This window comes from Procambarus clarkii, unplaced genomic scaffold, assembly GCF_040958095.1.
Source record: "Procambarus clarkii isolate CNS0578487 unplaced genomic scaffold, FALCON_Pclarkii_2.0 HiC_scaffold_124, whole genome shotgun sequence".
In the NCBI taxonomy this organism is placed as follows: Eukaryota; Metazoa; Arthropoda; class Malacostraca; order Decapoda; family Cambaridae; genus Procambarus; species Procambarus clarkii.
Window position 1 is genome coordinate 1018647 of NW_027189157.1, and position 16544 is coordinate 1035190.

At 52.5% G+C, this 16544-nt stretch overlaps 1 protein-coding gene across 1 annotated transcript; it reads right to left on the minus strand.

The window, feature by feature from the left end:
• Positions 1-10672: 10672 nt before the first annotated feature.
• Positions 10673-11593, minus strand: LOC138360858 (uncharacterized). The gene has a single exon (XM_069320373.1). The coding sequence runs from the start codon at positions 11591-11593 to the stop codon at positions 10673-10675; it is 921 nt and encodes a 306-aa protein (XP_069176474.1).
• Positions 11594-16544: the final 4951 nt, after the last annotated feature.

Sequence of the window (16544 nt, forward strand, 5' to 3'; positions counted from 1 at the left end):
TGAAACGCAACACAGAATTCCGCTCAAATGCCTCCTTCAGCTCCCGCAGATGTCTGACATCAGGTACCTGTGTAAAATATATAAATATATATATATATATATATATATATATATATATATATATATATATATATATATATATATATATATATATATATATATATATATATATATATATATATATATATTTATATATGCTGACAATAGTTAATGTAAGTACTTCACATTAAAATACTGCATAAGGCCTATGAGCCCTGGGAGGCGTCCTTCATGGACCCGTCAGACTCATTCATGTATATAACTTTAAGACTGAAACAATCCAGTGACTCACATCAGTTATGTTACCCGCTAAATTGTTCCATAAATCAAAGACCCTATTTCAAACTCAGTGTTTACCTACGCCTTTACTTAATCTGAACTTATCCAACTTACATCCAATGTTTTAAATTTTGTTAAGTTTTAATATATATATATATATAACGCCTTATTAATATTAACTTACGATATTAATATTCTCTTTGCAATACCTTTCATTTATTGTAGAGTTATTATCCCCTTACTATTCATATTTCTAAAGTTAATTTAATTAAGCTTCCTTAATCTCTATTCATAAAGATTTATAATTTTTGTGGTAAACTTCGAACCACTTGGACAGGTCGGTACAGCATCGGCCTAGTTTCTGGCAGGCTGGCGTTCGATTCTTGATGCTCTAAGTTGTTAGGCAACCTTCCTTCCTTCCGACCTCTCCCAGATCCCTGTTTTCATATCCCTTCAGAGTGGTGCATAGTCTTAGCGCTTCCCTGACCCTTGTAGTCATTCACTGTGCACGTTTAAGTGAAGATATGTCCGTTCTATACCATGGTGACAAACTTAACCGCGTAATCTAAGTAGGGCTAATGAAGAGCAAGATAATGTTGAGGCTGTTTTGAGTCGTCTTCATAATTTATTCCCCTTTATTTTTGTATCGTCTGCATATTGGCAAACGTTGCTGTTCCGTCTAGTGACCGAACTGTTTATACCTTGGCCGGCATGGTATTAATGCTAATATCGGATATTATTAACCAAAAGCGTCAGGAATAGAAGCACAAACATCTACCTGCGTTTATATATGTCCCTGATGAAGCCCCGCTTAGATTATGTTGTCACAGTATTACAAAAGTGAAACCGATTCCGTAAAGAAAATGCAAAGTGAACGAGGGGAGGCATTCCCGAGCTCTTCAAGTGGACGAGGGGAAACATGCCCGAGCTCTTCAAGTGGACGAGGGGAGACATGGCCAAGCTCTTCAAGTGGACGTGGGGAGGCATGCGTGAGCCCTTTAAGTGGACGAGGGGAGACATGGCCAAGCTCTTCAAGTGGACGTGGGGAGGTATGCGTGAGCCCTTTAAGTGGACGAGGGGAGACATGGCCGAGCTCTTCAAGTGGACGAGGGGAGACATGGCCGAGCTCTTGAAGTGGACGAAGGGAGATTATCATCACAGGAGATAAGATCAAGGTCATGAAACTATCAGACAAGTTAGACCTCGAACAAAGAGTTAAGGCTAAAGTTTTGGGAGCGGCGTGAACATGGAGCTTGAACTTTTACAACCATTATGAGCGGCGACGGGGTAACTGACGTAGATATACTCGTAAGCGTTTATCCACTCACCTGATCGTATCTGTGTATTGTATTTAATCTTTGTTCATTTCTGCACTCTGGCTGGCTGGTGATGCCCCCACTCTGGCTGACTGGTGATGCCCTCACTCTGGCTGACTGGTGATGCCCCATTCTGGCTGACTGGTGATGCCCCCACTCAGGCTGGCTGGTGATGCCCCCACTCTGGCTGACTGGTGATGCCCCCACTCTGGCTGGCTGGTGATGCCCCCATTCTGGCTGACTGGTGATGCCCCCATTCTGGCTGACTAGTGATGCCCCCACTCAGGCTGGCTGGTGATGCCCCCACTCTGGCTGACTGGTGATGCCCCCACTCTGGCTGGCTGGTGATGCCCCCATTCTGGCTGACTGGTGATGCCCCCACTCTGGCTGGCTGGTGATGTCCCCACTCAGGCTGACTGGTGATGCCCCCACTCAGGCTGACTTGTGATGCCCCCACTCAGGCTGGCTGGTGATGCCCCCACTCTGGCTGACTGGTGATGCCCCCACTCTGGCTGGCTGGTGATGCCCCCATTCTGGCTGACTGGTGATGCCCCCATTCTGGCTGACTAGTGATGCCCCCACTCTGGCTGGCTGGTGATGCCCCCACTCTGGCTGACTGGTGATGCCCCCACTCTGGCTGGCTGGTGATGCCCCCATTCTGGCTGACTGGTGATGCCTCCACTCTGGCTGGCTGGTGATGCCCCAACTCTGGCTGGCTGGTGATGCCCCCACTCAGGCTGGCTGGTGATGCCCCCACTCTGGCTGACTGGTGATGCCCCCACTCTGGCTGGCTGGTGATGCCCCCATTCTGGCTGACTGGTGATGCCCACACTCTGGCTGGCTGGTGATGCCTCCACTCAGGCTGACTGGTGATGCCCCCACTCAGGCTGACTAGTGATGCCCCCACTAAGGCTGGCTGGTGATGCCCCCACTCTGGTTGACTGGTGATGCCCCCACTCAGGCTGGCTGGTGATGCCCCCACTCAGGCTGACTGGTGATGCCCCCACTCAGGCTGACTGGTGATGTCCCCACTCAGGCTGGCTGGTGATGCCCCCACTCAGGCTGACTGGTGATGCCCCCACTCTGGTTGACTGGTGATGCCCCCACTCTGGCTGGCTGGTGATGCCCCCATTCTGGTTGACTGGTGATGCCCCCACTCTTGCTGGCTGGTGATGCCCCCACTCTGGTTGACTGGTGATGCCCCCACTCTGGCTGGCTGGTGATGCCCCCACTCTGGTTGACTGGTGATGCCCCCACTCAGGCTGACTGGTGATGTCCCCACTCAGGCTGGCTGGTGATGCCCCCACTCAGGCTGACTGGTGATGCCCCCACTCTGGTTGACTGGTGATGCCCCCACTCTGGCTGGCTGGTGATGCCCCCATTCTGGTTGACTGGTGATGCCCCCACTCTGGCTGGCTGGTGATGCCCCCACTCTGGTTGACTGGTGATGCCCCCACTCTGGTTGACTGGTGATGCCCCCACTCTGGTTGACTGGTGATGCCCCCACTCTGGCTGACTGGTGTTGCCCCCACTCTGGCTGACTGGTGTTGCCCCCACTCTGGTTGACTGGTGATGCTCCCACTCTGGCTGGCTGGTGATGCCCTCACTCTGGCTGACTGGTGTTGCCCCCACTCTGGTTGACTGGTGATGCCCCCACTCTGGCTGGCTGGTGATGCCCCCACTCTGGCTGGCTGGTGATGCCCCCACTCAGGCTGGCTGGTGATGCCCCCACTCTGGCTGACTGGTGATGCCCCCACTCTGGCTGGCTGGTGATGCCCCCATTCTGGCTGACTGGTGATGCCCCCACTCTGGCTGGCTGGTGATGCCCCCACTCAGGCTGACTGGTGATGCCCCCACTCAGGCTGACTAGTGATGCCCCCACTCTGGTTGACTGGTGATGCCCCCACTCAGGCTGACTGGTGATGCCCCCACTCAGGCTGGCTGGTGATGCCCCCACTCTGGGTGACTGGTGATGCCCCCACTCAGGCTGACTGGTGATGCCCCCACTCAGGCTGGCTGGTGATGCCCCTACTCAGGCTGACTGGTGATGCCCCCACTCAGGCTGACTGGTGATGTCCCCACTCAGGCTGGCTGGTGATGCCCCCACTCTGGTTGACTGGTGATGCCCCCACTCTGGCTGGCTGGTGATGCCCCCACTCTGGTTGTCTGGTGATGCCCCCACTCTGGCTGGCTGGTTATGCCCCCACTCTGGTTGACTGGTGATGCCCCCACTCTGGCTGGCTGGTGATGCCCACACTCTGGTTGACTGGTGATGCCCCCACTCTGGCTGGCTGGTGATGCCCCCACTCTGGTTGACTGGTGATGCCCCCACTCTGGTTGACTGGTGATGCCCCCACTCTGGCTGACTGGTGTTGCCCCCACTCTGGCTGACAAATGTTGCCCCCACTCTGGCTGACTGGTGTTGCCCCCACTCTGGCTGGCTGGTGATGCCCCCACTCTGGTTGACTGGTGATGCCCCCACTCTGGCTGGCTGGTGATGCCCCCACTCTGGTTGACTGGTGATGCCCCCACTCTGGTTGACTGGTGATGCCCCCACTCTGGTTGACTGGTGATGCCCCCACTCTGGTTGACTGGTGATGCCCCCACTCTGGCTTGCTGGTGATGCCCCCTCTCTGGTTGACTGGTGATGCCCCGACTCTGGCTGGCTGGTGATGCCCCCACTCTGGTTGACTGGTGATGCCCCCACTCTGGCTGGCTGGTGATGCCCCCACTCTGGTTGACTGGTGATGCCCCCACTCTGGTTGACTGGTGATGCCCCCACTCTGGCTGACTGGTGTTGCCCCCACTCTGGCTGACTGGTGTTGCCCCCACTCTGGCTGACTGGTGTGGCCCCCACTCTGGCTGGCTGGTGATGCCCCCACTCTGGTTGACTGGTGATGCCCCCACTGTGGCTGGCTGGTGATGCCCCCACTCTGGTTGACTGGTGATGCCCCCACTCTGGTTGACTGGTGATGCCCCCACTCTGGTTGACTGGTGATGCCCCCACTCTGGTTGACTGGTGATGCCCCCACTCTGGCTGGCTGGTGATGCCCCCACTCTGGTTGACTGGTGATGCCCCCACTCTGGTTGACTGGTGATGCCCCCAATCTGGCTGACTGGTGTTGCCCCCACTCTGGCTGACTGGTGTTGCCCTCACTGGGCTGGTTGGTGATGCCCCCACTCTGGCTGGCTGGTGATGCCCCCACTCTGGTTGACTGGTGATGCCCCCACTCTGGCTGGCTGGTGATGCCCCCACTCTGGCTGACTGGTGTTGCCCCCACTCTGGTTGACTGGTGATGCCCCCACTCTGGCTGGCTGGTGATGCCCCCACTCTGGTTGACTGGTGATGCCCCCACTCTGGCTCGCTGGTGATGCCCCCACTCTGGCTGACTGGTGTTGCCCCCACTCTGGTTGACTGGTGATGCCCCCACTCTGGCTGGCTGGTGATGCCCCCACTCTGGTTGACTGGTGATGCCCCCACTCTGGCTGGCTGGTGATGCCCCCACTCTGGTTGACTGGTGATGCCCCCACTCTGGCTCGCTGGTGATGCCCCCAATCTGGCTGACTGGTGTTGCCCCCACTCTGGCTGACTGGTGTTGCCCACACTGGGCTGGTTGGTGATGCCCCCACTCTGGTTGACTGGTGTTGCCCCCACTCTGGCTGACTGGTGTTGCCCCCACTCTGGCTGACTGGTGTTGCCTCCACTCTGGCTGACTGGTGTTGCCCCCACTCTGGCTGACTGGTGTTGCCCCCACTCTGGCTGACTGGTGTTGCGCCCACTCTGGCTGACTGGTGATGCCCCCACTCTGGCTCGCTGGTGATGCCCCCAATCTGGCTGACTGGTGTTGCCCCCACTCTGGCTGACTGGTGTTGCCCACACTGGGCTGGTTGGTGATGCCCCCACTCTGGTTGACTGGTGTTGCCCCCACTCTGGCTGACTGGTGTGGCCCCCACTCTGGCTGGCTGGTGATGCCCCCACTCTGGTTGACTGGTGATGCCCCCACTCTGGCTGGCTGGTGATGCCCCCACTCTGGTTGACTGGTGATGCCCCCACTCTGGTTGACTGGTGATGCCCCCACTCTGGTTGACTGGTGATGCCCCCACTCTGGTTGACTGGTGATGCCCCCACTCTGGCTGACTGGTGTTGCCCCCACTCTGGCTGGCTGGTGATGCCCCCACTCTGGTTGACTGGTGATGCCCCCACTCTGGTTGACTGGTGATGCCCCCAATCTGGCTGACTGGTGTTGCCCCCACTCTGGCTGACTGGTGTTGCCCACACTGGGCTGGTTGGTGATGCCCCCACTCTGGTTGACTGGTGATGCCCCCACTCTGGTTGACTGGTGATGCCCCCAATCTGGCTGACTGGTGTTGCCCACACTGGGCTGGTTGGTGATGCCCCCACTCTGGCTGGCTGGTGATGCCCCCACTCTGGTTGACTGGTGATGCCCCCACTCTGGCTGGCTGGTGATGCCCCCACTCTGGCTGACTGGTGTTGCCCCCACTCTGGTTGACTGGTGATGCCCCCACTCTGGCTGGCTGGTGATGCCCCCACTCTGGTTGACTGGTGATGCCCCCACTCTGGCTCGCTGGTGATGCCCCCACTCTGGCTGACTGGTGTTGCCCCCACTCTGGTTGACTGGTGATGCCCCCACTCTGGCTGGCTGGTGATGCCCCCACTCTGGTTGACTGGTGATGCCCCCACTCTGGCTGGCTGGTGATGCCCCCACTCTGGTTGACTGGTGATGCCCCCACTCTGGCTCGCTGGTGATGCCCCCAATCTGGCTGACTGGTGTTGCCCCCACTCTGGCTGACTGGTGTTGCCCCCACTCGGCTGGTTGGTGATGCCCACATTCTGGATGCCTGGTGATGCCCACTGTGGGAGTTTTCTGTTTTGCTTTCCCGACTGCAATGCGTACGTCGCCAATGTACATGTGGTAGAGGCTTCACGAAGCTGTCGGAATTAGCGGAATAGAAAATACGAGAGCAACCGTACAGGGCCGGGGTGCAAGGTCGAGTTAGAGTCCTTGAGGGTCTCTTCTCAGACTAGTCTCACCTGGTCCTGCTCCACGTTGATCGTTGGAATCTCCTCAATGATTTAATACTTTAAGGGACTCCCAGGGTCCTCATCACGTTTATAGTTTAGTGAATTAGGCAACTCGGTGTTGGAGACACCTGGAGCTGAAGGCTTGAGTAAATAGTTGGCAGTATTCAGAAATGGTTCAACGGAAACACCGCATAAAGCTTAACAGTAGTTTATTTACTAACTTAACCACTAATACACAGGGTGCTTGATTACTTTAGATTGGCGTCAGAAAGGCTATGGTTGCATTAGCGAGACTCTTGACGTCTGGCTAATCAATTCGGATCCACTCGTGGAGTAACACAGTTGACAGCCAATCATTAACACGGCAACCTAACTGCCGGTATGCAAAGGGATCACAAGAGTTCCAACCGGATACTCGGGTAATGATGATATGCAATAAATCACAAATACACTGTCAATGGGACAGGCAATAATCATGCACAATAATAATATGACACAATACTAAATGTGTGGTGTATGTGAAGCTCACATTCAGAGACGAGTGTAATGTCGATGTACCACACAGATAAACACCCATACACCGTCGTGAGTCTTCACCTATACCTGTGTCAGGTATGAGAAGGTGAGAACTGTGGTTGATACCTCAGATCAATACAGACAGACACAATAAAACAATGACAAGATCTTGTACTTACATGTAGGGTACCTCTCTTTTTCTATCACTCACTCAGGCACATTTATGCAAGAACTCGTAGGTGACCTGACAGTAGGTTCCGTTTATCGACTGGCTTTCCCACAAACTGTACTGGACACGGAGGGTACTCGCAGGAGGGCGCACTGTATGTCCTACAGACACACGCACACACTTTATGGCACTGGCTGTGAGTAAGGGTGTTGACGTCACGTAGTGTGAGGCAGGGCGGCTCCAGGTACCGAGGTACTGAGGTACTAGCTACACGCTGTGGACAGTGGCGGCTGGCGGCTGCAGGTTATATGGTTTCATGCAGGTACACTGTGGTAAAAGTCTCACATAGATTACTTAGGCGGCGGCACTGCCTTAGTTCACTCTAGGAAACTCACAGATGATCTTAATTTATCACCAGGGGTTACCTGATACCAATCTGTTTCGCTCTGGTGATTTATCACTTGGCTTCTAAACAATATATTCACAGTCGCAATTCCGGGCGAGCGTTGGTATATTGAAAAGACGCTGAGTTTAACTTGAAGGTGAGGAATAGACGGTGTTCTTCTGTCTATTGGCCGATAGACAGAACAGGACACGTCCTCTATGCTAAGTGCTTCCCTCACGTGAATGCTCTTGCCAGCGGATGTAGGGCATCTCGTGGGACACAATACAACGGATTACAATTTGACCCATGACATTGCAGCAAAAGAGCGGGAACCAATCATATTGATCGTTCCTGGTCAGTAGCAGAGGTGACGTCATGAACACGTCACGACCACGTCACAGTTGTTATTCTCCAATTGAGCTGGTTGAGGCTGACCCCAGAGGCCACTGACCCTTTGTGGCCAGTATGCTTAACTTTCCTGTATCGACTTCCTGCCTGGACAGACGGCGGCCTCCATATTATAAACGTATTCCTGGTTATGTGGGCATCCTGGGGACACCCAACATGATAGATTACTATCCAGGGTTAACAGAGATAGGACTTGTGCACGAAATCGGTGCACTGTGCACTGCAATGAGCCATTCAAGTCAGCTGTGGGATAATTTTGAGAGACCAACTCTCACATCACCCCCAACGAAACACCGAGCTCCTACAGAGTGGTGACTCGTTCTACACTCTCACACCGCTGACGCACATGCATGTACTGAGTGCACGTGGTGAGGCAGAGTCGAGCGGACCTCGTTTTCTATGCTGCTTGGCGAGGCGGGTCCTCGTCAAGACTATTTCCTTCTGGTAAGTGAGGAATTTCTTCAGTCACCGGGTCACATGTGGCTATCTGTTCAGGTCGTGAGCAGGCACTGTGGTCGGACGTAGCTCCAGCTCTGGGTCGGCTCAACGGCTCGAAACCCTGAGTGGCGCTAGTCTGTCCACTGCCTCTCTCCACCTGTGTCATGCCTGAAACATCAGAGACACACTGGGAACTAATGTCCGGTGACGCACGCTGCATTTTCTCGCTCATGTCTCCCTCGTTTGACGTTTCGTTACTCCTGACCTACTCAACCAGTCTGCACCTACTGCTGAGAGTAGTGGGTGGTCGATCAGCCCTGTCGATGTCGAGCCCCGTGGTCCTCTCCTATTCTTACGTCTTTCGGGCTTCTTCAGCTTTGTGGAAACATCTTCAGGTGGGTCCTCGTAACGTTTGTGTATGTTGACGTTATACTTCTTCCTGGCTACATCGACGTCGAGCACGTAGTTTAACGAGAGCGAGCACTCCTCTACCGTGAATGGGCCATTCCACTGCAGCAAGAGCTTGTTCCTGCTGGTGGGAAGTAACAAAAGTACCTTGTCACCTACACTGAACTTGCGTTCTTTTGCTTTTTTGTTGTATGTTTGCTTCTGGTACTCCTTTGCTTTTGCTAGCTGTTCTTGGGCCAGCTGACAGGTGTTCTCCAGCCGTTCCCGTAGATCGATGACGTACTCGTACGTCATCTTGGTTTCAGAGGTACAGTCATCTCCCTCCCACAAGTTCCTCAGAGAACCCTGTGATAGCCTGTGGCACCTCCCTGTAGGTAAACAACAAAGAGTTGATATACCTGGGCCACTCCCAAGGCTGTTCTCTGCATATTCTCTTCAACATCTTCTTGAGAGTGTCATTGAAGTACTCTACCAAACCGTTTCCCATAGCATGATACGGCCTGATGAGGGATGCTCTCGCTGTGAGCAGACGTCGGACTTGGTCCATCATATCGCTGGTAAACTGTGTCCCTCGGTCGCTATGGATCCACTCAGGTATTCCAAGGCGACTGAAAAAACCTACCAAGGCTTCCGCTACCGTTGTCGTCACGATGTTCTTCAGGGCAGCTGCTTCTGAGTACCTTGTTGGGTGATCGACCATGGTCAGGATGTACTTACTGCCGTCCGTTGCACTCGGTATGATCGGACCAACCAGATCAATGCTGACCAGCTTGAACGGCTGATCAATGATGGGGAAGGGCTGAAGCTTCCCGGGCTTCACCCGTCCTCGATCAGTGGTGCGCTGACAGGTGTCACACTAGCGACTGTAACTCTGCATTTCCCCAGTAATTTCTGGCCAGTAGAACACAGCTTGTATCCTCGCACTGACCTTTGCGTGACCCATATGACTTCCCATCAAAGTTTCGTGCCCCAGGCGGAACACAGCCAGTCTATGCTCCTGTGGAACAACGAGTTGGTCCCAAGTGTCGTGGGGCATCTAAACACTGCGCACGAGTTTCCCATTATGGTGCAAGTACCAATACTTGCATTCCTGGTGTTGGAAAACTTTTTTTTCTCCTCAGCATACATCCGTATCTGGGCTAGTGTTGGGTCGCACCCTTGGGCATCAATAAACTCTTTTGCAGACACTCCCTGAATGTCTCGTAATTTCAAAGGTTTTTCTGGGCGAGTCAGCTTATTGCTCTCAGACCTCGTAGTGACAGCTGCCACGAGCGAGTTACCTGTTAATGGAGTTGCTGTTGCTTCATCCAGGGGTTTTGCTTCTCTCTCCATTACTTCACAGCTTGCTTTCTCTCCCTTATTTTCCAGCTGGGTGAGGGTGTGGTCACTCCCTGTGACGCCACCCCCGGGCGAGTCACTTGCACCAGCTGACTGAGGGCGGCTGCACTCCTCACTCTCCCCCAATTTCTTTGAGGGTGTACTTGGACAATCAGAGATTCCTGGGACATTCCCCAATAGGAGCCCATATACAGCACGTTCCTGTTGAATGGCACGGCATTTTCCTTTGATGTAAGGTGTGTCGACCCACACATACACCTCCACCATCTCTTTAGTATAGCCATTTGGGAATTTGACATAGATATGTCTACCTGTCTCAGATCCTGGCTTTACTAAGCTTTTCTTACCATGTGGGTAGTGGCGCCTTTGTCACGGAAGATTTTCGCAGATTTTCTGTTAACATTTCCGTCCACCACCTCAAGGGTCCAAGCTTGTGGATCCTTTCCAATGTTGGGATGTGTCTCACCACATGAGCTCACACCTGCTATGTAACCTGATTTCGGTTTTACCTTGCAATCAGCTGCACGATGACCTGGCTTACCACAGGTGTAGCACTTGTGCACATGCTTGTTGGAGGAGTTTCCCTGCTCCCCCGACACACCAGTCTTAGGCTTAGCTCCCTCGCCAGTACCTGTAGCATGATGCTTCTCGTGCGGCTTCACCCTTTTCACCTGTCTCCTGGCCCCAGCCCACAGATCACCTTGCTTGGCCATAGACAGATTTGACACCCCTTCCTGCTCTTTGAGCTTGACACGCAGAGACGATTCGCATGCTTCTAAAAACTGTTCACGAATCATCAGTTGATAGAACTCCATGCTCCCAGGAGCAGTCTCCATGAGTTCACAGTAACGGTTTAGACTCGATTCTAACCACTGTAACATTAGCACATATGTCTCCCCCTTTTTGCAATTGAGCCCTACGGAATTATCTAGCATCCGGTCTGCAGTGATGCCAAAACCGTTCAGCAGCGCTGTTGTCAATGCCTCGAAATCTCCGCGCTGGTGCGGACCCAGACTGTGGTAGATGGTTAGTGCCCTACCCTTTAACAATGCACTAAGAGCGAGTGCCCACTTTGATCTTTCCCACCCACAGTCAGCGGCGTGACCTTCGAAACACTTGATGTATGCATCCATCGAGTCGCCCCTTTCATCAAAGTTAGCTAATTTAGGTAGTTTGACAGTCTTACCTTGTTCAACGTTAGTCTCTGTTGAACGACCACTTGTCTGGTCATCCTGCCTCACTTGCAACTGCATGCGAGCTATGCGTTCAGCAGTCTCTAATTCTGCTGATTAGTCCAGCGTTTGCTTTCTCTCTCCTGCTGATCAGTCCTGAGTTTGTTTTCTCTGTCCTGCTGATCAGTCCAGAGTTTCATAGCTTGCTCTGCTACTTTATTCCCTTCGAATCCCAACCCCTTAACCTGATCACAGTATTCCTCTAAGGTGAATAATTGCGAGCCTGTAACACCTACTCTTTTTGCTGGCGTCGTTCACGAGGACCTTTTGGGCAGAGATTCTTCCCCGTAGAATCCCCCAAACGAAGTATTTTAAGGGCTAGATTCCCGTGTGACTTCGTTTTCTTTCGCAGTATGTGTGATTCTAGCGACAACATTCTCGGTGACGTCACCCACAGGGGTCTCTACCTCCAAGTTGTCTCTCACTGGGGTCTCTCCCACTGTGTTATCTCTCACTGGGGTCTCACCACCGATAGCCTCATCCAGTATGATGAGACTCGTGCACGCCACCTCAGTGTGGGAAATTTTTACCCACCTATTTATATTATCATCTATGAAATGTATTATTTCTATATCATATCTAAATCGTATCAAAATCATATCAAATCGTATCAAAATCAAATCCGAATCATTATAGATTCATTATACATCTTGATCCTAGGTGACAATGTCACTAATCACGCTTGCCATATGACCCTATAGATGCCTACGTGACTTGGTGAATGATCTCTCAAGGATCCAGAAACTTCTAGAAGGATTTGTTAATTAAAAACTATTGGAACATTAATCGCTTCCGGTAGGGATTATAAATCGATTCCTTAATAAGAATCAGTGGTACTATCAAGTACTACTTATAATCTTTAAATCCTATATCTAATTATATTATACACATCTTATCTCAATCATAGGTCTAGACAGTAAAAATAATATATCAATATTCATTGATTGACCAGCCAGCCCAAACTCTGGCTGGCTGCTGATGCCCACATTCTGGCTGACAGGTGATGCCCCCACTCTGACTGACAGGTGATGCCCCACACTCTGGCTGACTGGTGATGCCCCCACTCTGGCTGACTAGTGATGCCCCCACTCTGGCTGACTGGTGATGCTCCACACTCTGGCTGACTGGTGATGCCCCACACTCTGGCTGACTGGTGATGCCCCCACTCTGGCTGACAGGTGATGCCCCACACTCTGGCTGACAGGTGATGCCCCCACTCTGGCTGACAGGTGATGCCCACACTCTGGCTGACAGGTGATGCCCCACACTCTGGCTGACAGGTGATGCCCCCACTCTGGCTGACAGGTGATGCCCCACACTCTGGCTGACTGGTGATGCCCCCACTCTGGCTGACTGGTGATGCTCCACACTCTGGCTGACAGGTGATGCCCCACACTCTGGCTGACTGGTGATGCCCCCACTCTGGCTGACTGGTGATGCCCCCACTCTGGCTGACTGGTGATGCCCCACACTCTGGCTGCCTGGTGATGCCCCACACTCTGGCTGCCTGGTGATGCCCCACACTCTGGCTGCCTGGTGATGCCCCACACTCTGGCTGCCTGGTGATGCCCCACACTCTGGCTGCCTGGTGATGCCCCCACTCTGGCTGACTGGTGATGCCCCCCACTCTGGCTGCCTGGTGATGCCCCACACTCTGGCTGCCTGGTGATGCCCCACACTCAGGCTGCCTGGTGATGCCCCCACTCTGGCTGACTGGTGATGCCCCCACTCTGGCTGACTGGTGATGCCCCACACTCTGGCTGACTGGTGATGTGTTACGAACCCGGATCCAGCGTCCGAGCCCGGAGCAGTGACGACCGCGCCATCTTTGGGTCAGCTCCCGAAACCCCCTCCAAACGGACGACGACACCTGGTGAGGACGACGTGTACTGGCCTCGAGGGCCAGTTTCCAGTCTGGTTCAGCGCTCAACACAGCCGCTGCTGACCTCTGGTGAGGTGAAGCTCAGACAACTGCGCCATCTATGGAGTGGATAGGTGGGCGTTTGTGTCTGAGCCTGTAAGTGGGGTGCTGTAGTGTGTCTCTGTTATTGATGACGTGTCTGCTTACAGAGTCGACCTGGGACTGCTGTGATGGAAGTTGAGAGAGTCTACCCAAGGCAGCCGTCTCCATACTTTGTGCTTTGCTGCAGCAGCTGTGAAGTCGTCCCCCGGAAGAACACTGTGGTGTTACCCTGCCAGTGAAGTGGCAGTAGAAGGATTACTCGGGACCGACTGCTGGAGACGATTATCCACTGGGTTATTGAGGACAGGAGAGTGATTTGTGGTATCACACGAGGCTCCTGTCTAGGGCGTTACTCTCATATCGTTCGTGGAGTGGCCTGACCAGCGTTGCTGATCCGGAACCTGCCAGCAGACCTGCTGGACAGTGTGGTTGACGGCCTCCACAGGCGGTGCCCCCAGTGGACCTGTGTTTTGGCTGACCTGTGGCCAGGGTAGGCTCAGCTTCTCAGAGGATTCGTTGTGAGGCCACGAAAGCACCGAAGACTTAGCACCGAGAGCTTGATTCCAGCGTCTTCAGGAGAAGACGTTTGTGTACAGTGTTAATATCCCTCCCCCCGTGTAATCTTTTTATATATTATTTATTGGTGGTGGTCAATATATTATATTAAGTTTTTGCCTTTATTTCCCTTCCCCTTTAAGTTACTTGTGTCACGGATCACATCCCTTGAAAGCCACTACTGGCTTGGGGTCGGATAAAACTTCCTCTAACAACATCAGAGTAAGAACCCCGTTGCGTCCCGAGAGGGCCGTAACATAATTGGCATCCCCAGCGGGATCCGTCCCCTTGTTAAGTATGTTTGACAGGGGTGGTGAAGTGGCGTAATCCCTGTAAATAATTCCCCCTGTGTGTGACGATTGGAACGTTATATGTCCTGTGCGGTGCTCAGAGTGACTAAGTGCGATATTGTGCAGTGCAGTGCTCGCTGTGATTAAGCGATTAAGCGCAATATTGAGTAGTGCGGTGCTCAGTGATTCAGTGCAATATTGTAGAGCGAAGGGTTCGCTGTGATTAAGTGCGATATTGCGTAGTGTGGTGCCCGAAGTAATTACGTGCAATATTGGCAAGTGCAGTGTTTGGTGCGATAAAGTGCCATATTGACGTAGAACAGTGCTCGGTGAGTTAAGTGCTAACGTGTACGAAGTGTGTTAAGTGCTAAGTGTTCCATCTGTGACAATGGCAGAAAAAGCTACCATCGATGATCTGGACGATGTTCAGGCTTTTCTGAACAGAGAGGACTGTCTTGCCAGATTAAAATATCTGAGCAAACCAGAACTAGTGCTAGTTAGTGCCTACTTGGAGATAAAGATCCGTGCCAGTGATTCCCGTGTGGAGATCTTATCCAAGGTTCACCGGCATTTGAAGGCCGAAGAAAAGCAATAAAGTGAGGCACTAGGTACCAAGGAAAATGAAGAAGTTGCTTCCACTGAAAAGGAAGATAAGGGTAGTGACATTGACAGTGATGCAGGTGAGCTAAATATAAGTTTGCTCACAGTCAAAATGCGCGCCTTAGAAATAAATCGCAAGATAGAGTGGAAGAAGTTAGAATTAGAACGAGAATTAAAAGATAAAGAAATGGAGATGAAAGATAAAGAATTGGCGATGAGGCGTTTAGAATTAGAACGAGAAGAAAGAAGAGAGGAACGAGAAAGAGAAGAGAAACGAGAAAGAGAAGAGAAACGAGAAAGAGAAGAGCGAGAAAGAGAAAGAGAAGAACGAGAAAGAGAAAGAGAAGAACGAGACAGACAAGAACGACGAGACAGAGAGGAAAGAGAGAGACAACATGAGCTAGAAGTATTACGGTTAGGTGGTCGGAGGCCAACGACGGAAGCCAGCAGTTTCGATCCGGTAAGGAATATCAAAATGGTCCCCAAATTCAACGAGAAGGAAGTTTCAAAGGTCTTCGCAGCCTTCGAGAAAGCCGCTGCCTCTTTGGAGTGGCCGAGGGAGAATTGGGCCATCATGATACAGTCAGTCTTGATTGGGAAGGCCCAAATCGCATACACCACGTTATCCCTTGACGACTCCGGCAATTATGACAAGGTAAAGAAGGTCGTGCTCATGGCGTACCAATTGGTACCTGAGGCGTACAGGCAGAAGTTTAGAAACCTGAAGAAGACCTCAGAGCACACTTTCACCGAATTCGCCACCATCAAGGAGCGACTTTTCCAGGAATGGTGTGCTTCTCGGAAGGTGGAGACCAAAGAAGACCTCGAGCAGCTCATACTGTTAGAGGACTTCAAGGATTGTTTGTCTGGAGACCTGAAGACGTACTTAGAGGAACAGCAGGTAGAGACCTTGAGTGCAGCAGCCACAATGGCTGAGGAATACATCCTGACTCATAGGCCGTCTGCTAAGTACGTCCCAAGGCATTACCAATGCCGGTTTGACAGACCTCATGACGAAGAGGAAAGTCCCGTCCCACAAAGCGCTAAGAAGACGCCCCCAAGTAGCCCTCGAAGGACCAGTCCTAGCAGTCCGAAGCACCGTAGTCCAAGGAGGAATGTGGTGTGCTGGACTTGTGGGCAGAAAGGGCATGTAGCTGCTATGTGCCGAGGCAGAAGAGGTGGCGGCGCACGAAGGGAGGTGATGTTGATGAGCTGTGGAACATCACCAGCAGGAAACCAGTCTACGACCACGCAGGAAGAACCCCGATTGTTTTCCCCTCACACTTCAGGCGGGTATGTATCGAGTGATCATACTGGTAGATCAGTTGTAGTGCTCAGAGATAGTGGAGCAGCCCAGTCCCTGATCGTGAGAGACTCGTTACCCGAGGGAGTGAGTGTGGATGGGAGACAAGAGGTTGTCCTGGTTGGGTTTCCAAGGACGCAGTACATCGCCCCCTTAGTGCCAGTACATCTCGACTCGCCTTATTTCAGCGGCACATGTGCGTTGGCAGTAGTCGATACCCTCCCTGTGGCTGGGATTGACGTGGTACTAGCCAACGACTTG